The sequence below is a fragment of the Pseudophryne corroboree genome, assembly GCF_028390025.1.
Source record: "Pseudophryne corroboree isolate aPseCor3 chromosome 3 unlocalized genomic scaffold, aPseCor3.hap2 SUPER_3_unloc_28, whole genome shotgun sequence".
Classification (NCBI taxonomy): domain Eukaryota; kingdom Metazoa; phylum Chordata; class Amphibia; order Anura; family Myobatrachidae; genus Pseudophryne; species Pseudophryne corroboree.
Window position 1 is genome coordinate 1,046,698 of NW_026967517.1, and position 22,206 is coordinate 1,068,903.

Below are 22,206 nucleotides of genomic sequence, written 5' to 3' on the forward strand. Positions count from 1 at the left end.
CTGCGCCACCTGTATTACGGTAATGGTGGGGTCTGCGTCACCTGTATTACGGTAGCGGCGGGGTCTGCACCACCTGTATTACAGTAATAGGACACTAGAGTGTCAGCCACCTGTACAGAGATAATGCAGCACCAGAGGCTGCTCCAGCTGCACTATAACAAGGCACCAGAGGCTGCTCCCCCTGTAGTACAGAACCTGACACCAGAGCTGCTCAGCCTATAGAATAATAATAATAATATCATTACCTGCTGCCAGACACAGCAATGGCTGCTCTCTGCTCCTGCTGCCTTGTGGGAATGATAGAAGGAAGGCGGAGCTCAGACCAGTGGAAAATGGCCGCCGCTCCTGACGTCACTACACTGCCAGGGAACCTATTGCTGCTGCCGGACTGGTCTACAAGAAAATGGCCGCCGGCCTCCTGCACCGATGACATGTATAGTAATAATCGTTACAGAGGGCGGGGCTGTAGGCGGGGTGTGGGAGTGGAGGGGCCAGTCACCAGGAAGCGGCCCGTGCCAATCATGCCCTACTTCCTGCTTTCCTCCTTACTTCCGGTCACACAGATCAGGTAATGGTTGGTTCTATGCCACCGGAGCTGCCTGTAGTGTCTTGTTATTATTATTATTATTATACAGGGGGAGCAGCCTGTGGTGTCCTCTTAATATTATTATACAGGGGGAGCACCCTGTGGTGTCCAGTTATTATTATTATTTTACAGGAGGAGTAGCCTGTGGTGTATTATTATTAATATTATTATTATACAGGAGGAGCATCCTGTGGTGTCCTGTTGTTATTATTTTTATTATTATTTTACAGAGCGAGCAGCCTGTGGTGTCCTATTATTATTATTATTATGCAGGAGGAGCAGCTTATGGTGTCCAGTTGTTGTTTTTGTTATTATTATTAATATTATTATTATAAGTATTATACAGTGGGAGCAGCCTGTGGTGTCCTCTTGTTATTAGTGTTATACAGAGGGAGCAGGTTTTTGTGTACCGTTATTATTATACAGGGACAGCATCTTGTGGTGTCCTGGTATTGTTATTATACATTGGGAGTGATGGTGATGTCCTACAATAGAGGATGAATGGTCTGAGGTGTCCAGCTTTTAAAGACATCTGTTATTATTTTTATACTGGGGTGCAGCCTTTAGTGTCGTTATTATTATTATTATTATTATTATTATTATTACTATTCGTTTTATTATATGTAATTGTGGAGATTGAAAATTTTGCTAAAATTTTAGGATATATTAAAGCAGAGACCATAATATCCCTGGCATGTGTAACAGATGATAATTGGAGCAGTATGAAGAAAATGTATATCACACTCCTGGGAGTGTCACTGTGACGTCATTTATATCTATAGTAATAATACAGGGACATGACTGGGGAGGTGAGGGAAACTGGGAGTGTCACAGTGACATCACTTACATCTATAGTAATAATACAGGGACATGACTGGGGAGGTGGGGGGATCTGGGAGCATCACAGTGATATCACTTATATCTATAGTTATAATACAGGGAGGTGAGGGGATCTGGCAGTATTTACAGGGATATTGATGTCTCCCCTATTTCACAGGGTTAAACAGTGGTAAAGAAGACATCCGATCGCATTGTGTTAGAGGGACTGAGCAGAACCCAGAGCCCCATCACTGTGCCTCCACCTCACTCACTGATACATGAGACACAATAACCAAAAGATCCTGGAACTCACCAACAAGACGATTCAGCTGACTGGAGAGGTGACTTTTGGGTATGGGACATTATACAGTAACACCAGGGGATGTGTCTGGGTGTTGACTGGGGAGGTGACTGCTGGGAATAGGACATTATACAGTAACACCAGGGGACATGTCAGGGTGATGACTGGAGAGGTGACTGCTGGGAATGGGACATTATACAGTAACACCAGGGGATGTGTCTGGGTGATGACTGGAGAGGTGACTGCTGGGAATGGGACATTATACAGTAACACCAGGGGACGTGTCTGGGTGATGACTGGAGAGGTGACTGCTGGGAATGGGACATTATACAGTAACACCAGGGGATGTGTCTGGGTGTTGACTGGGGAGGTGACTGCTGGGAATAGGACATTATACAGTAACACCAGGGGACATGTCAGGGTGATGACTGGAGAGGTGACTGCTGGGAATGGGACATTATACAGTAACACCAGGGGATGTGTCTGGGTGATGACTGGAGAGGTGACTGCTGGGAATGGGATATTATACAGTAACACCGGGGGACGTGTCTGGGTGATGACTGGAGAGGTGACTGCTGGGAATGGGACATTATACAGTAACACCAGGGGACGTGTCTGGGTGATAACTGGAGAGATGACTGCTGGGAATGGGACATTATACAGTAACACCAGGGGACGTGTCTGGGTGATGACTGGAGAGGTGACTGCTGGGAATGGGACATTATACAGTAACACCAGTGGATGTGTCTGGGTGATGACTGGAGAGGTGACTGCTGGGAATGGGGTATTATACAGTAACACCAGGGGATGTGTCTGGGTGATGACTGGAGAGGTGACTGCTGGGAATGGGGCATTATACAGTAACACCATGGGATGTGTCTGGGTGATAACTGGAGAGATGACTGCTGGGAATGGGACATTATACAGTAACACCAGGGGACGTGTCTGGGTGATGACTGGAGAGGTGACTGCTGGGAATGGGACATTATACAGTAACACCAGTGGATGTGTCTGGGTGATGACTGGAGAGGTGACTGCTGGGAATGGGGTATTATACAGTAACACCAGGGGATGTCTGGGTGATGACTGGAGAGGTGACTGCTGGGAATGGGGCATTATACAGTAACACCAGGGGATGTGTCTGGGTGATGACTGTATCACTGTGTGTGTCAGGTTCATATAAGGTGTCAGGATGTCACTGTGACTGCTGGGAATGGGGCATTATACATTAACACCAGGGGATGTGACTGGGTGATGACTGTATCACTGTGTGTGTCAGGTTCCTATAAGGTGTCAGGATGTCACTGTCTATGTCTCCATGCAGGAGGGGGAGTATATAGAGGAACACAGGGGTCTGTACAAGGACGTGATGATGGAGAATCACCGGCCCCTCACATCACTGGGTAAGAGGAGACTGTCATGTATTGTACAGGGGAGAGCAGGTATGGGGGTCCCCTATATACACACATCATCTGATAATCACATATATATATATATATATATATATATATATACTGTACTCAGTCACTGTGTGTCTCCTACAGATGGGCCCAGTAACAGAGATACCCCAGAGAGATGTCCCCGTCCTCTGTATTCCCAGGATTGTACAGAGGAGAATCACAGGACCGCACAGGAGGATCAGGTAGGTGGGATTTAGGGTCTCGCCCATATACCAAAGTTACTGTCCCTCTGATCTGTAAAGACGCTGTGTGTGTATTTTGCACTGATGTTATACTTTCTCCTGCAGGGTCCACAGGTTATCCACAGTATAACTTTGGGACATGAGGTAGCGACAGCGGATTGGCACCAACGATCAAAGCTTTTGGCCTTCCAGAATGCAATGGGCCTATATCCTATTCTATCGCCTACATCAGGCAAATCAGTTTTTTGTTTGGTGCGGCAGGAGCCAGACCATGGTCAGAGGGCTTCTGTTTTTTTATTTTAGAGTCTTACTCTTTTTTGAGTGATTCGTACCTTAGAAAGAGTCGCTCCAACAATTCCTGCCGGGTCGCAAAAACACTTACGCATGAGTACATTGCTGTTTCGGAGGGCGTCTGTGTAGGATGTACTAGCAAGTCCAGCAGACATTACCAGGCTGTGCCCGGAGCACAGGGAATAGGTAAGGCATCGGTTCTGTTAAGCGGGGAAACGCGAGACACAGCCGCACTGTTTTGGGAGGAGACTATCAAACAGTCTCTGACGCGGCTGCCACCCTGGGTGCACCAGCGCTAGGCCTCAGGTATTATAGGCTCCAGGAGTAGTATGAGGCCGGGATCCCTGGGGTTGATGTCAGCATTGGGGAGTAAGATGCTCTCCCGGTTCATGACCAGTTTCCTCCGAGTTTCCCACCATGAATTGATTTCCTGCTTCCGTCTGAGACGCTGTGTATCTAAAGGACCCAGTCGCAGCTTAGGCGGCTGTGTGACTTGTGCGTCGGTGTTCATTTGGGCGTCTGTTCACTGTAGGTCACTAATAGCGTCTAGATCCACTCAGCGTTCACTAACGTATTGATCGATCCTGGAAGCGGGGTGACGTCTCCCTGTATCCCACTCTCCTGAGCCAGGTGATACAGCACTGAGTCTCTGTCTACCTTTAAGTATGAATATTTGAATACTGTAAGTGCTTGATGCATATGAGTCTGTAAAGTATTACTGCTGTTTCTTTCGCTGTTCTAGAATACGTTTAAAGTCCTATATAAGGTAATGCAGTAATGTTTCTCATATATACCTGAAATGTGTCTGTAGTTGAATATGTGCTCATATTGCTTACTATACCAATGTATAACCTGTGACTGATTGCTTGTATGATTGCTGACTTTACTATAATTCTGTCAGTTTTTTGTGTATTTCAATCCTCAATGCTGGTGCAAAGCAGGGAGGGATCGGATTGTATGTCACTTTAATAAGTTTTAAAGTGATTTCAGTCACAAATTGTGTACAGATGTGTGATTTGTTTATCATGTCTAAAAGAGGCAAGTGTGAGGAGAATACACTCTCCACAGTTGCACCAACACTAATTTCATGTTTGTCTTGTAACCTCTCAGGATTTGGTTCAAAATGGATTATGTGCAAATTGTTTTAGCTCTCACCAAAGCTTCTTAAATAATCCGAGGCAGGCACAGGTTGAAATGGAGCCCCCATGTGCTACGTTTGCACAGTCATTATCCAGTATAGCTGAGTGGATAATGCCATCTCCCATACCAGGGTTAGGTTATACTATTAACCCTTACATGCAACATTCCACCTGGGGTTTATCATATCAGTACAGGTATCTGCAGCCATTTCACAAAAACAGGCTGAAAGGCTGATGGAAAGTAAATCAGATAGACATGAAACAACATCTTCACAGTCTACACATGTTTCAGATGGGGATACTTCGGAGGATGAGAACTCATCGCACTCTGGGTCTGCATACAGAGATGAGGATAAAGGTCTCAGCTCAGTGGACAAACCTGAGCTAATTAGTGCTATGAAGGCCTTTCTATCCTTAGAAGAAGCAGCAGAGCCTTTGTTAAAATTCAAGGCACCTGTGTTTAAACGTCCCAAAACAGGACTGAATTTCCTGGGTCAGAGCAGCTGACGGAAATTATGCAAGAGGCTTGGGTAACACCCAGTAAGAAGTTTAGAATTCCAAAGAAAAGGAATTCCCATTATCCTCTTCCAGGTGGGGACTGTTTATAAAGAGAGGTGGCTCTCAAAGTTGATACACGTTGTTCAACTGGTGTGAAAATCTACATTACCTCTGCCTTCAACATCATTAAATGATGTCATGGATAGGAAAATAGATGGGTTTTTTTAAAACCATTTTCTTCCTGTCTGAGGCAGTCATAAGACCAGCCATGGCTTCAGCCTGGATGGCAAAAGCAGTGGTGGCCTGGGCTGATGCATTGGAGGATGATCTTTCATTGGCATCTAGAGAGCAAAAATCCCATATTGCACATATTAAACAGACGGCTATGTTTATGGAAGAAGCAGCCTTGGACATGGGTACTATTGTCTCTCGAGCATCAGCCTCAGCAGTAGCAGCTCGCTGAGCAGTCTGGCTACGTACATGGGAAGCTGACTCAGAGTCCAAGGAGGTTCTAGAGTTTTTGCCTTTTACTAGAGATATTCTTTTTGGTAAAGAATTAAACATTATTTTGTAGTCAGAGGCAGACTCCAAGAAAGTGAAGTTTCCTTCCACACACAAATCCAAACCTAGGTTTCCAGCTTTTCTGCCCTTTTGGACTCAAGGAAAAGGAAAGGGTTATGCTAAACAGTCCCAATCTGACAAGTCTGGGAAGACTAAAAAGCATTGGGCTACCAGAGTCAGAAGATAAGCCATCAGCCTGATGGTGTGGTCCTCCACCTGGAGGACCCCAGGGTGGGAGGCAGACTTCTTCATTTTGCACATGTCTGGCAGCAGTCCACCATAGATGCCTGGGTGCAAGAAGCGGTATCTCACGGTTATGCGTTTGCTTTCAAGAAACACCCTCCTCAAAGGTTTTTTTTGTACCAGCCCATCTTCATTGGAAACGAAGACCAGGGCTATTTCAGGAGTTGCTTCAGTCAGGAGTGATAATTCCAGTTCCCCTGCACAATGAGGACAAGGGGGTAAATTTACTAAGATGGGAGTTCTATTTAAGATGGGATGTTGCCCATAGCAATCAATCAGATTCTACTTCTCATTTATCTAGCACCTTCTAGAAGATAATACCTGTAATCTGATTGGTTGCTATGGGCAACATCCCATCTTAAATAGAACTCCCATCTTAGTAAATTTGCCCCAAGGTTTTTATTTCAACCTGTTTCTAGTTCAGAAACAGAAAATTGAGATCGACCATACTCATTCTCAAGATGCTGAACAAGTACATTTGAGTGCTTCGGTTTCATATGGAAACTTTACGTTCCATTATTTTGGCCATGGAGCTGGAGGATTTGATGGTATCTCTAGATATCCAGGATGATTACCTGCATGTTCCTATAGCACTGTCCTATCAGTGCTATCTCAGGTTTGCTATCCTCCAGCAATATTTTCAGTTTCAGGCCCTACCATTTGGACTGGACACAGCTCCTAGAGTATTCAGCAAAATTATGGTGGTAATGGCGGCTTATCTCCGTCGGCAAGGGATAAGGAGTTTTCCATACCTCTACAACCTATTAATCCTGGCACAATCTGAGGAATTGCTTCAGTGTCATCTGCAACAGACAATAGCTTGTTTACAGAGACACGGTTGGCTCATAAATTGGGCAAAGTCGTCCCTGGTTCCGTCACAGCGGATTACTCACTTGGGCGCTTGATCTGACACTGATGAAGCCGCTGAAAACGGACCCTGAGGCGGAAAAACGCGTTTGAGAGGGATAAAGACAAAGTACCGTGAGTTAAAGAGTAAGCCTCTCACCCCTTGCAATACCAGGTGGAGAGCTCACAACTTACATTTACCGGCCGATGAGCTGTCATCACTCATACCCCAGTGCACAGGGTTAAGAGTGCTATGAAGCTTTGGTGACCCTTTGATTCATATGCTGCTAGCTTGTGCAGCCAGAAAGGATAACATCTATTTTGAGTGCGTTGGCTATATGTGCTCTAATCCTGGATCAATGCAAAAAAAGGGCTAAGCTAATCTACTAACTCTGCTTCTGTCACTGGAAATTGGCTGTCTATCTTTACAAATCTTATAGCACATTATTTTAAAAGTGTGCTCCTTCCATCTGGGCTGGGAGAATTGTGCCAGATATGGATGATTGAAAGGCTGCTCGGATAAGGAAATATATGTTCGCTCATTGGGGTATAGTAAATCATTGTGCTAATTACCGGGACTGTTAGCATAGCACTTACCATTATAAAGTCCAGAGCTATTTATAATCTTGTCATCAATTTGCTAGGGCAATTTTTAAGAAGAATTATATTTTATGATTATATTTTTATTTGATTAATCATTAATGTGATACTGGCCGGTATCTTTTTGTTTGTATTTATTATATTTATTTCTTTTTTGTCATCTTTGTGTATGTACATTATAAAAAGATAAATTTAAATCTCATAACCAAAGTGGGTAGCGCTGTCTCATTCTTTGTCTGTATATTCTTTCTTGGAGGGTTTTTCGGATCATCCCTCAGAGTTCAGCTGCTTTCACTGGGTTTAGTGATTAGCGCCAGGTGCAAATACATTTTTTTGACTTGGGGGCTGTGTTGGATTCGGGTCTTCAGAGAATAATTTTACCTCTGAATAAAATGTACAAAATTCAGTAAAGGATTCAGGAGCTACTACACAGTCAAAGGGTATCCACTCACGCAGCAGTGTGTGTGATGAGTTTGATGGTGTTGACATTCGACATGGTGAAATATGCTCAGTTCCATTCGATGCCTCTACAATGTCTGATCCTTTCCAAATGGAATGGTTTTCATCAGACAATAAAAACTCTGACTATAGTCCTTCCTCTGGAATTAAGGAGATCATTAGCCTGGTGGCTGCAGACAACCCATCTGGACAAAGGGAGACCCTTTTGAATATCATATTGGGAAATTCTGACAACAGATGCCTGTCTTCAGGGTTGGGGAGCAGTGTCAGGAAGAAGTTGCTTCCAAGGGCAGTGGACCAAGAAAGACAGTTGCCTGACAATAAATATATTGGAACTTCGGGCCATTTATATAGCACTCATTCAGGCAAAGGACATTCTTCAAGGGAAACCAGTTGAAATTCGCTCGGACAATGCAACAATAGTAGCGTACCTCAATCATCAAGGAGGAAGTCGTAGCCAAAAAGCAGTGAAGGATGTAAGCCACACGTTAAGGTGGCCAGAACTTCATCATCCAGCCTTGTCTGCAGTGTTTTTTCCGGGAGTCCTAAATTGGGAAGCAGATTTTCTCAGTCGACACGCCATTCATGCAAATGAATGGGCCTTACACCCCGAGGTGTTCCAGATTCTGGTAGACAAGTGGATGTTACCGGAGATAGATCTCATGGCATCCCGTCAGAAGAATAAAGTTCATGCGTACTGGTCAAGAACAAAGGATCCCAGGACGACCTTTGTGGATGTCAGTGAGATGGGAATTTTGTCTGGCCTATGTGTTTTCACCAATCGCCCTGTTACCTAGGGTGATGCGAGATGAAAAACAGGGAAAGGGCACCGTGATACTAATAGCTCCGGCTTGGCACAGAAGACATTGGTACACAGATCTGCAAAGGATGTCGATGGATGCTCCATTTCTACTCCCTCAACATCCAGATCTGCTGTCTCAGGGTCTTTTTTTTCACAAACATGTGGATCGGCTGTCTTTGACGGCGTGGCTCTTGAGACTTCCATTATGAAAGCAAGAGGATTCTCACAACAGGTAATTCAAACAATGCTTAGAGCAAGGAAACCTTCCTCAGCTCGCATTTATCACCGAATATGGCAAGCCTATATTCAGTGGTGCAGTGACCGGAAATTTGACCCTTGGTCTTTCAGAGTCCTAACATTCCTTCAGGCAGGAATGGACAAAGGACCACATGTGGCTTCCTTGAAAGTTCAGGAGTCAGCATTGTCTGTATGGTTCCAAAAGAAAATTGCTAACCTGCAGGATGTTTGCACTTTCTTCCAGGAAACGCTTCACATCCAACCTCCCTGCAGTGCCTTGAGATATAAGTTTAGTCCTAAAGGCACTTCAAGTTGCTTCATTTGAAACACTAAAGCAGGTGGATCTTAAATGGTTGACAGCTAAAGCTCTCTTTCTACTGGTTGTTGCTTCAGCTAGAAGAGTGTCCGATACGGGCATTATTATGTCGTCCTCCATTTCTGATTTTTCATCCAGATAAGCGGTTCTTAGAACCAAATCTTGTTATCTTGCTATAGTGGTGTCTAAATTCCATCTTAACAAAGAAATTATTTTCCCAGCCTTCCAAGGGACGGACTTTTCTGCGGAAGATGCATCATTGGACATAGTTCGTGCCTTAAGGATCTACGTGGATCATATCAGTGCCATCAGAAAGACAGACACTCTCTTTGTTCTCTACAGATTTTACAAGAGAGGATGGCCTGCTGACAAGCAGACACTGGCGAGGTTGCTTCGGATGACTATTTCAGAAGCATATTCTCAAGCTGAACTCCCTATTCTGGCTAATATCTCTGCTCACTCTACTCGTAAGGTAGGTCCGTCATGGGCAACACAACGTGGTGCTTCACCTAAACAGATATGTAAGGCAGCCACATGGTCTTCCATTAACACATTCATTAGACATTATGCCTTTAATACCGCAGAACGCTGAATTCAGGCAAAAGATTCTCTTGTCCAATCAGGAGCGTCCCACCCACTAAATTTGCTTTGGGACATCCCAATGTTATCCTGTGGATAACCCGTGGACCCTGCAGGAGAAATTATAGTTATGGTAGACTTACCGTTGATAACTCTTTCTCCTTAGTCCACAGTATCCACAGGGATCCCACCCTGACGCACCTGATTTGAGGATCCTTTCACCTACTAACATCTTCCATCTTGTACGGAAGGGTGTGCATGTGTGTTCTTCTCGCCTGATTAGGGCTCTTTATGATGCTTCTGCCTTGAGCTTTGGAAAACAACTGAATTACTTGAGCCATGAGGGGGGGATTTAGGGGACTGGCCTGTTGCATTCTGGGAGGCCGAAAGCTTTTGATCGTTGGTGCCAATCCGCTGACGCTACCTCATATCCAAATGTATATCCTGTGGATACTGTGGACTTAGGAGAAATAGAGTTATCAACGGTAAGTCTACCATAACTATTTTTCACCTCAGTTTAAACTGACTGCATGCAAATATCATTATAGTGGTTTTTTTTTTGTGTTTTAGGTAGAACGTCTGTCTGATATTAAAACAGAAGACATAGAAGGAGAAGAAGAGACGTATGTGACTGATATAAAGGCAGAAGATATAGAGGGAGAAGAAGAGACTTATGTGACTGATATAAAGGCAGAAGATATAGAGGGAGAAGAAGAGACGTATGTGACTGATATAAAGGTAGAAGATATAGAGGAAGAAGAAGGGACGTATGTGACTGATATAAAGGCAGAAGATATAGAGGAAGAAGAAGAGACGTATGTGACTGATATAAAGGCAGAAGATATAGAGGGAGAAGAAGAGACGTATGTGACTGATATAAAGACAGAAGATACAGAGGGAGAAGAAGAGACGTATGTGACTGATATAAAGGCAGAAGATATAGAGGAAGAAGAAGAGACGTATGTGACTGATATAAAGGCAGAAGATATAGAGGAAGAAGAAGAGACGTATGTGACTGATATAAAGGCAGAAGATATAGAGGGAGAAGAAGAGACGTATGTGACTGATATAGAGACAAAAGATACAGAGGGAGAAGAAGAGACGTATGTGACTGATATAAAGGCAGAAGATATAGGGGGAGAAGAGACGTATGTGACTGATATAAAGGCAGAAGATCTAGAGGGAGAAGAAGAGACGTATGTGACTGATATAAAGGCTGAAGATCTAGAGGGAGAAGAAGAGACGTATGTGACTGATATAAAGGCTGAAGATCTAGAGGGAGAAGAAGAGACGTATCTGAAGGGTGATCAGCAGTGTAAGGAGGAGGAAATCCCTACAGATATCAGCACAGGTGAGTAATAAACACTTATTACAGAAAAGAATCACATATTCTCCTTTATCAGTCACTACAGCAATCTCTTATCCTACACTCTCCTCTGTCAGTACAAACTAATGAGGGAAATGTATCTGCCCTATTATACTCCTGCTCTCCCCTCACATCATGTCACTGTGTGTTACCAGCCCAGAGATCTGACCAGTCTCCTCCCCACACTCTCTGGTGTATCTCATACATCAGGAGCCATCAGCCCCTATTATACTCCTGCTCTCCCCTCACATCATGTCAATGTGTGTCACCAGCCCAGAGATCTGACCAGTCTCCTCCTCACACTCTCTGGTGTATCTCATACATCAGGAGCCATCAGCCCCTATTATACTCCTGCTCTCCCCTCACATCATGTCACTGTGTGTCACCAGCCCAGAGATCTGACCAGTCTCCTCCTCACACTCTCTGGTGTATCTCATACATCAGGAGCCATCAGCCCCTATTATACTGCTGCTCTTCCCTCACATCATGTCACTGTGTTACCAGCCCAGAGATCTGACCAGTCTCCTCTCCACACTCTCTGGTGTATCTCATACATCAGAGCCATCAGTCCCTATTATAGTCCTGCTCTCCTTCTCGCATCATGTCACTGTGTGTTACCAGCCCAGAGATCTGACCAGTCTCCTCCCCACACTCTCTGGTGTATCTCATACATCAGGAGCCATCAGCCCCTATTATACTCCTGCTCTCCCCTCACATCATGTCACTGTGTGTTACCAGCCCAGAGATCTGACCAGTCTTCTCCCCACTCTCTCTGGTGTATCTCATATATCAGGAGCCATCAGACCCTATTATACTCCTGCTCTCCCCCTCACATCATGTCACTGTGTGTTACCAGCCCAGAGATCTGACCAGTCTCCTCCCCACACTCTCTGGTGTATCTCATACATCAGGAGCCATCAGACCCTATTATAGTCCTGCTCTCCTCCTCACATCATGTCACTGTGTGTTACCAGCCCAGAGATCTGACCAGTCTCCTCCCCACACTCTCTGGTGTATCTCATACATCAGCAGCCATGAGCCCCTATTATACTCCTGCTCTCCCCCTCACATCATGTCACTGTGTGTTACCAGCCCAGAGATCTGACCAGTCTCCTCCCCGCACTCTCTGGTGTATCTCATACATCAGGAGACATCAGCCCCTATTATACTCCTGCTCTCCTCCTCACATCATGTCACTGTGTGCTACCAGCCCAGAGATCTGACCAGTCTCCTCCCCGCACTCTCTGGTGTATCTCATACATCAGGAGCCATCAGCCCCTATTATACTCCTGCTCTCCCCCTCACATCATGTCACTGTGTGTTACCAGCCCAGAGATCTGACCAGTCTCCTCCCCACACTCTCTGGTGTATCTCATACATCAGCAGCCATGAGCCCCTATTATACTCCTGCTCTCCCCCTCACATCATGTCACTGTGTGTTACCAGCCCAGTGATCTGACCAGTCTCCTCCCCGCACTCTCTGGTGTATCTCATACATCAGGAGACATCAGCCCCTATTATACTCCTGCTCTCCTCCTCACATCATGTCACTGTGTGCTACCAGCCCAGAGATCTGACCAGTCTCCTCCCCACACTCTCTGGTGTATCTCATACATCAGGAGCCATCAGCCCCTATTATACTCCTGCTCTCCCCCTCACATCATGTCACTGTGTGTTACCAGCCCAGAGATCTGACCAGTCTCCTCCCCACACTCTCTGGTGTATCTCATACATCAGCAGCCATGAGCCCCTATTATACTCCTGCTCTCCCCCTCACATCATGTCACTGTGTGTTACCAGCCCAGTGATCTGACCAGTCTCCTCCCCACACTCTCTGGTGTATCTCATACATCAGGAGCCATCAGCCCCTATTATACTCCTGCTCTCCCCTCACATCATGTCAATGTGTGTCACCAGCCCAGAGATCTGACCAGTCTCCTCCTCACACTCTCTGGTGTATCTCATACATCAGGAGCCATCAGCCCCTATTATACTCCTGCTCTCCCCTCACATCATGTCACTGTGTGTCACCAGCCCAGAGATCTGACCAGTCTCCTCCTCACACTCTCTGGTGTATCTCATACATCAGGAGCCATCAGCCCCTATTATACTGCTGCTCTTCCCTCACATCATGTCACTGTGTTACCAGCCCAGAGATCTGACCAGTCTCCTCTCCACACTCTCTGGTGTATCTCATACATCAGAGCCATCAGTCCCTATTATAGTCCTGCTCTCCTCCTCGCATCATGTCACTGTGTGTTACCAGCCCAGAGATCTGACCAGTCTCCTCCCCACACTCTCTGGTGTATCTCATACATCAGGAGCCATCAGCCCCTATTATACTCCTGCTCTCCCCTCACATCATGTCACTGTGTGTTACCAGCCCAGAGATCTGACCAGTCTTCTCCCCACTCTCTCTGGTGTATCTCATATATCAGGAGCCATCAGACCCTATTATACTCCTGCTCTCCCCCTCACATCATGTCACTGTGTGTTACCAGCCCAGAGATCTGACCAGTCTCCTCCCCGCACTCTCTGGTGTATCTCATACATCAGGAGACATCAGCCCCTATTATACTCCTGCTCTCCTCCTCACATCATGTCACTGTGTGCTACCAGCCCAGAGATCTGACCAGTCTCCTCCCCACACTCTCTGGTGTATCTCATACATCAGGAGCCATCAGCCCCTATTATACTCCTGCTCTCCCCTCACATCATGTCACTGTGTGTTACCAGCCCAGAGATCTGACCAGTCTTCTCCCCACTCTCTCTGGTGTATCTCATATATCAGGAGCCATCAGACCCTATTATACTCCTGCTCTCCCCCTCACATCATGTCACTGTGTGTTACCAGCCCAGAGATCTGACCAGTCTCCTCCCCACACTCTCTGGTGTATCTCATACATCAGGAGCCATCAGCCCATACTATACTCCTGCTCTCCTCACATCATGTCACTGTGTGTCACCAGCAGGCATACTATTTGCTAGCAGTACCTCTGCCTATGGTATTACATACAAGGTATTTCCTGAGAGTATCACTATTAGCTCACGCCGGTCTATATATATATATAAACCACTCCTTTTCTCCAGGGTCCACAGTAGTATCCACTGGATATACATTGGGATATGAGGTAACGTCAGCATATTGGCACCAATGATCAAAAGCTTTCTCTTACGTCCTAGAGGATGCTGGGGACTCCGTAAGGACCATGGGGTATTTACGGGCTCCGCAGGTGACATGGGCACCATAAAGAACTTTTAGTATGGGTGTGCACTGGCTCCTCCCTCTATGCCCCTCCTCCAGACCTCAGTTAGATCCTGTGCACAGAGGAGAATGGGTGCACTACAGGGAGCTCTACTGAGTTTCTCTGATAAAATAATTTTATTAGGTTTTTTTATTTTCAGGGAGCACTGCTGGCAACAGGCTCCCTGCATCGTGGAACTGAGGGGAGAGAAGCAGACCTACTTAACTGACAGGCTCTGCTTCTTAGGCTACTGGACACCATTAGCTCCAGAGGGATCGGAACGCAGGTCTCCCCCCGCAGTTCGTACCAGAGCCGCACCGTCCTCCTCCTCGCAGAGCCGGAAGAGTATAAGAAAAAAGACTTCAAAGGCGGCAGAAGACTTCAGACCTTCCCATTGCTCCCACACATTAAACACTGACAGGCACTGATGGGTGCAGGGCATAGAGGGGGCGCCGTGAACAGCAATATAAACCTCTGCCATTTTTTTATATATGGGCTGCGGAGGCAGTAGATATATACATTCCCCGCCATTATTTGTACATTTGAGTGGGACCGGAGCCTGCCGCTGAGGGTGCGGAGCTTGGACTCACAGCACTAACCAGCGCCATTTTCTCCACAGAGCACTGCAGAGAAGCTGGCTCCCCGGACTCTCCCCTGCAGAACTGTGACACAGGGCTGAAAGAGAGAGAAGGGGGAGGGGGGCACATGTAGGCGCAGTGAGTGTATATCACATTTAATATATATATAAAAGCGCTTTATCTGGGAATTGGTTCCAGTGTCAGTTGGCGCTGGGTGTGTTCTGGCATACTCTCTCTCTGTCTCTCCAAAGGGCCTTGTTGGGGAACTGTCCCCTTATAGATATATCCCTGTGGGGGTGTCGGTACGCGTGTGTCGGCATGTCTGAAGCGGAAGGCTCATCCAAGGAGGAGCAGATGATTATGGTGTGTCCGTCGGCAATGCCGACTCATGATTGGTATGATATGTGGAATATTTTAAATGCAAACGTGACCTTATTACATAAGAGAATGGACAAAGCTGAGTCCAGGGAAACAGCAGGGAGTCAATCCACGGATTTGACTGGATCACAGAGCCCGTCGGGGTCTCAAAAGCGTCCCCTATCCCAAATAGCAGACACTGATACCGACACGGATTCTGACTCCAATGTCGACTATGATGAGGCAAGGTTACACCCAAAGGTGGCCAAAAGTATTCATTAAATGATTATTGCAATAAAAGATGTTTTGCATATCACAGATGACCCCTCTGTCCCTGACACGAGGTAGCGCATGTATAAGGAAAAGAAACCTGAGGTAACCTTTCCCCAATCTCATGAACTGAACTAATTATTTGAAAAAGCTTGGGAAACTCCAGACAAAAAACTGCCCATTCCCTTGGCGTATCCTTATGGCGTATCCTTTCTCTGCAAAGGACAGGGTACGGTGGGAATCCTCGCCCAGGGTGGACAAGGTTTTAACACCTCTGTCCAAGAAGGTGGCGCTACCGTCTCCAGACACCGCAACCCTCAAGGATCCTGCGGATCGTAGACAGGAGACTACCTTAAAATCTATTAATACACATATGGGTGCTTTGCTCAGGTCGGCAATAGCAACGGCATGGGTTTGTAGCGCAGTGGCAGCGTGGACAGATACCTTATTAGCTGACATTGATACCCTGGACAAGGATAAAATTTTACTGACTTTAGGTCACATTAAAGACGCAGTCTTATATATGAGAGACGCTCAAAGAGACGTGGTGTGCTTGGTTCCAGAGCCAACTCCATGGCAGTTTCGGCGAGACGAGCTCTGTGGACCCGCCAATGGTCGAGTGATGCCGACTCAAAGAAGGATATGGAGGTTTTACCTTACAATGGTGAAGTTTTGTTTGGGGATGGTCTCGCGGACCTGGTTTTCCACAGCTACCGCGGGTAAATCCAAATTTTTTCCTTTTGTTCCCCCACAGCAAAAGAAAACTCCACAATATCAGATGCAGTCCTTTCGGTGGCATAAGTCCAGAAGAGGTCGGGGCTCCTCTTTCCTCGCCAGAGGTAAGGGCAGAAGTAAGAGAACACCTGCTTTGGCTAGTTTCCAGGAGCAGAAGTCCTCCCCGGCTTCTGCTAAATCCACCGCATAACGCTGGGGTTCCAGTGAGGGAGTCCGCGCCGGTGGGGGCACGTCTTCGACTCTTCAGCCTGGTCTGGGTTCTATCAGACGTGGATCCTTGGACGTTGGAAATTGTATCCCAAGGTTACAAACTGGAGTTCGAAGAGGTGCCCCCACGCCAATTTTTCAAGTCGGCCTTGCCAGCCTCTTCCTCGGAGAGGGAAGTAGTATTAGATGCAATTCAAAAGCTGTGTCAACAGCAAGTGATTGTCAAGGTTCCCCTGGTCCAACAGGGGAAAGGGTACTATTCAACCCTGTTCGTGGTCCCGAAGCCGGATGATTCGGTCAGACCCATTTTAAATCTAAAATCCCTAAACCTGTACTGGAAAAAGTTCAAATTGAAGATGGAATCACTCCGGGCTGTGATATCCAGTCTGGAAGGAGGGGATTTTATGGATGCCTACCTTCATGTCCACATATTTCTTCCTCATCAGGAGTACCTGAGGTTCGCGGTACAGGACTGTCATTACCAGTTTCAGACGTTGCCGTTTGGGCTTTCCACGGCCCCGATAATTTTCACCAAAATGATGGCGGAAATGATGGTGCTCCTGCGCAGGCAGGGAGTCACAATTATCCCGTACTTGGACGATCTCCTGATAAAGGCGAGATTGAGAGATCAATTGCTGAAAAGCGTGTCGCTCTCCCTGAGAGTGTTACAACAACACGGTTGGATTCTCAATCTGCCAAAGTTGCAGTTGATTCCAACGACTCGACTATCATTCCTAGGCATGATTCTGGACACGGAACAGAAGAGGGTTTTTCTACCAATGGATAAAGCCCAGGATCTCCAGAACATGGTCAGGGACCTGCTAAAACCAAAAAGAGTGTCTGTTCATCAATGCACTCGAGTTCTGGGAAAAATGGTGGCAGCCTACGAGACCATCCCCTTCGGCAGGTTCCATGCGAGGACTTTTCAGTGGGACCTTCTGGACAAGTGGTCAGGGTCCCATCTGCAACTACATCAAAGGATAAGCCTGTCCCCCAGGGCCAGGATGTCTCTCCTGTGGTGGCTGCAGAGTGCTCACCTTCTAGAGGGTCGCAGGTTCGGCATTCAAGACTGGGTTCTTGTGACCACGGATGCGAGCCTCCGAGGATGGGGTGCAGTCACAAAAGGAAGACATTTTCAAGGTCTATGGTCAAGCCAGGAGGCTTGTCTACACATCAACATGCTGGAATTGAGGGCCATATACAATGGCCTACGTCAAGCGGAGTATCTTCTTTGCGACCTTCCAGTTCTGATTTAATCAGACAACGTCACAGCTGTGGCTCATGTAAACCACCAAGGCGGGACAAGGAGCAGAGTGGCAATGGCGGAAGCCACCAGAATTCTGCGCTGGGCGGAAGATCACGTAAGCATTCTGTCAGCAGTCTTCATACCGGGAGTTGACAACTGGGAAGCAGACTTCCTCAGCAGACACGATCTTCATCCAGGAGAGTGGGGACTTCATCAAGAAGTCTTTGCAGAGACTTCCTCAAATAGACATGATGGCGTCATGACTCAACAAAAACCTTCAGAGGTATTGTGCCAGGTCAAGGGACCCTCAGGCAGTAGCGGTAGACACCCTAGCGACACCATGGGTGTTTGTCGGTCTGTGTGTTCCCTCCTCTGCCTCTCATCTCAAAAGTGCTGAGAATCATAAGACGAAAAAGAGTACAGACAATACTCAGTGTTCCAGATTGGCCTCAAAGGGCCTGGTATTCGGATCTTCAGGAGATGCTCACAGAAGATCCGTGGTCTCTTCCTCTCAGGGAAGACCTGTTGCAGCAGGGGCCTTGCATGTTCCAAGACTTACCACGGTTGCGTTTGACGGCATGGCGGTTGAACACCGAATCCTAGCGGAGAAAGGTATTCCGGAGGAAGTTATCCCTACTCTGATAAAGGCTAGGAAGGAGGTAACGGTGAAGCATTATCACCGTATCTGGAGGAAGTATGTATCTTGGTGTGAAACCAAAAATGTTGCTACGGAAGATTTCCATCTGGACCGTTTTCTCCACTTCCTACAGACAAGAGTGGATATGGGCCAAAGTTAGGCTCCATTAAGGTACAGATTTCGGCCCTATCTATATTCTTTCAGAAGGAATTGGCTTCTCTCCCAGAAGTCCAGACTTTTGTAAAGGGAGTGCTGCACATCCAGCCTCCTTTTGTGCCACCAGTGGCACCATAGGACCTTTACGTGGTGTTACAGTTCCTTAAATCACGCTGGTTTGAACCCCTTCAAACGATTGAATTAAAATTTCTCACCTAGAAGGTGGTCATGTTATTAGCCTTGGCATCTGCAAGGCGGGTGTCCGAGTTGGCGGCCTTGTCTCACAAGAGCCCCTACTTGATTTTTCATGTGGATAGAGCGGAATTGAGGACTCGTAAGGTGGTTTCTTCATTTCATATGAACCAACCTATTGTGGTACTTGTGGCTAGAAGTGACTTGGAGGATTCCAAGTCCCTGGATGTAGTCAGGGCCTTAAAAATCTATGTTGCCAGGACGGCTAGGGTTAGGAAGACAGAGGCTCTGTTTGTCCTGTATGCAGCCAACAAGGTTGGCGCGCCTGCTTCTAAGCAGACTATTGCTCGCTGGATCTGTCACACGATTCAGCAGGCTCATTCTACGGCTGGATTGCCGTTAGCAAATTCGGTAAAGGCCCATTCCACTAGGAAGGTGGGCTCTTCTTGGGCAGCTGCCCGAGTCGTCTCGGCATTACAGTTGTGCCGAGCAGCTACTTGGTCGGGTTCAAACACGTTTGATACCCTGGCTGATGAGGACTTCACGTTTGCTCAATCGGTGCTGCAGAGTTATCCGCGCACTCCCGCCCGGTTTGGAGCTTTGGTATAATCCCCATGGTCCTTACGGAGTCCCCAGCATCCTCTAGGATGTAAGAGAAAATAAGATTTTAAACCTACCGGTAAAATCTTTTTCTCCTAGTTTGTAGGGGATGCTGGGCACCCGTCCCAGTGCGGACTAAATCTGCAAGACTTGTATATAGTTGTTGCTTACGTAAGGGTTATGTTACAGTTGAGATTGGTCTTTGACTGATGCTGTTTGGTTTCATACTGTTAACTGGTTGCGTATATTCCAGGTTATACGGTGTGGTTGGTGTGGGCTGGTATGAATCTTACCCTTAGATTACAAAATCCTTTCCTCATATTGTCCATCTCCTCTGGGCACAGTTTCTCTAACTGAGGTCTGGAGGAGGGGCATAGAGGGAGGAGCCAGTGCACAACCATACTAAAAGTTTTTTACGGTGCCCATGTCTCCTGCGGAGCCCATCTATACCCCATGGTCCTTACAGAGTCCCCAGCATCCTCTACGGACTAGGAGAAAAAGATTTACCGGTAGGTTTAAAATCTTATTTTCTGCCTCCCAGAATGCAGTGGGCCAGTCCCCTATATCCCTGTCTTCTGGCGTAGGCATTTCAGTTTTTTTAGTTGGTGTGGCAAGAGCCGGACCACGATCTTTGGGTTGCTGATTTTGGCAGCCCTAAGCTTGTTATTTCATTTATTTTTATAGTCTTACATTTTTTGAGCGAGTTTTCTAAAAAGCATCTTACACGCACCTTAGAAAGAGTTACTCCAACAACTCCCCGCCGGGTCGCAAGAACGCTAACCCATGTGTACAGTGCTGTTTCGGCGGGCGTCTGTGTTGGATGTACTAGCAAGTCCAGCTGACGTTAACAGGCTGTGGCCGGAGCATGGGGAGAAGGTAAGGAGTCAGTTCCGCATAGCGTGGGGGTACGGGAAACTACCGAACAGTTGCTGACGTGGCTGCCACCTCGGGTACACCAGTGCTAGGTTCCAGGGATCATAGACTCCAGGGATTAGTGTGAGGCCTGTGTCCCTGGGGTTGAAGTCAGCAGTGGGGAGTAAGACGCTCACCTGGTCACCCCTCCCCCGGTTCATGACCAGTTTCCTCCGAGTTTCCTGCCATGAACTGATTTGCTGCTTCCGTCTGAGATGCTGTGTTTCTAAAGGACCCAATCACAGCATTGGCGTCTGTGTGACTGGTGCATCGGTCTTCACTTGGGCGTCTATGTTCACTGTTGTGTGCACTTGGAGTTTGTGTACACTATTTGCGTCTGGATCCACTCAGCATTCACTAATGTATTGGGTACGAGTAGTTGGATAAGTGCCTGATGCATATGAGTCTTTAAACTATTGCCGTTTCTTTCGCTGTGCGACTGAATACGTTAAGTTTCCTATATAAGGTAATGCAGTAATATGTTTCTCCTACATACTTGAAATGTATCTGTAGTTGATGATGTGCTCATGTTGCTTATTATACTAATGTATAACTTGTGACTGATTGCTAGTGTGATTACTGACTTTACTATTTCTGTCATGTATACAGATCCTCAGTGCTGGTGCAAGGCAGGGAGGGATCGGATTGCATGTCACTTTAGCAAGCTATTAATTGATTTCAGTCACAAATTGTGTAGTTAACACCATACAAATGTGTGATTTGTTTATCATGTCTAAGAGCAGCAAGGGTGAGGATGATACACTCTCCACAGCAGCACCAACACTGATTTCATGTTTGTCCTGCAAAGCTGGGTTAACCTCTCAGGATCTGGTTCAGAATGGATTATGTGCAAATTGTTTTAGCTTTCACCAAAGCCTCCTGAATAATCCTAGGCAGGCACACGTTCAGATGGAACCCCCATGGGCTACGTTTGCACAGACATTATTTGGTGTAGCTGAGCGCATAATGCCAGCTCCTATACCAATGATAGGTTACCCTGTTAACTCTTACATGCAACATTCCCCCTGGGTTTTATCACATCCAGTCCAGGAATCTGCAGCCTTTCAACTAAAACAGACTGAAAGGCCTGTGGAAGGTAACATGAAACTACATCTTCACAGTCTACACATGGGCCCTCATTCCGAGTTGTTCGCTCTGAGTTTTTCATCGCATCGCAGTGAGAATCCGCTTAGTGCGCATGCGCAATGTTCGCACTGCGGCTGCGCCAAGTAACTTTACTATGAAGAAAGTAATTTTACTCACGGCTTTTTCATCGCTCCGGCGATCGTAGTGTGATTGACAGGAAATGGGTGTTACTGGGCGGAAACAGGCCGTTTTAGGGGCGTGTGGCTGAAAACGCTACCGTTTCAGGAAAAAACGCAGGAGTGGCCGGAGAAACGGTGGGAGTGCCTGGACGAACGCTGGGTGTGTTTGTGACGTCAGCCAGGAACGAAAAGCACTGAACTGATCGCACAGGCAGAGTAAGTCTGAAGCTACTCAAAAACTGCTAACTCGTTTGTGATCGCAATATTGCGCATACTTCGGTCGCACTTTTAAGAAGCTAAGATACACTCCCAGTAGGCGTAGGCTTAGCGTGTGTAACTCTGCTACAATCGCCTTGCGAGCGAACAACTCGGAATGAGGGCCATGTTTCAGATGGGGACACTTCGGAGGATTAGGATTCCTCGCATTCTGGGTCTGCATACAGAGACGAGGATGAAGGTCCCAGCTCAGTGGTTATACCTGAGCTAATTAGTGCTGTGAAAGCCATTCTATCCTTATAGGA

General features: G+C 46.7%; 1 protein-coding gene across 3 annotated transcripts in view; it reads left to right on the forward strand.

Moving 5' to 3' along the window:
- Positions 1-483: 483 nt before the first annotated feature.
- Positions 484-22,206, forward strand: part of LOC134983897 (zinc finger protein 271-like) — a 34,916-nt gene continuing 13,193 nt past the window's right edge. Inside the window, exons 1-5 of one of the 3 annotated variants that reach the window (XM_063949509.1) lie at positions 484-568; positions 1,584-1,757; positions 3,031-3,109; positions 3,251-3,348; positions 10,490-11,270. In XM_063949509.1, coding sequence (XP_063805579.1) covers positions 3,076-3,109; positions 3,251-3,348; positions 10,490-11,270 — 913 coding nt within the window. In that variant the 5' untranslated portion in view covers positions 484-568; positions 1,584-1,757; positions 3,031-3,075. The other 2 variants (XM_063949507.1, XM_063949508.1) reach the window with 2 other exon arrangements.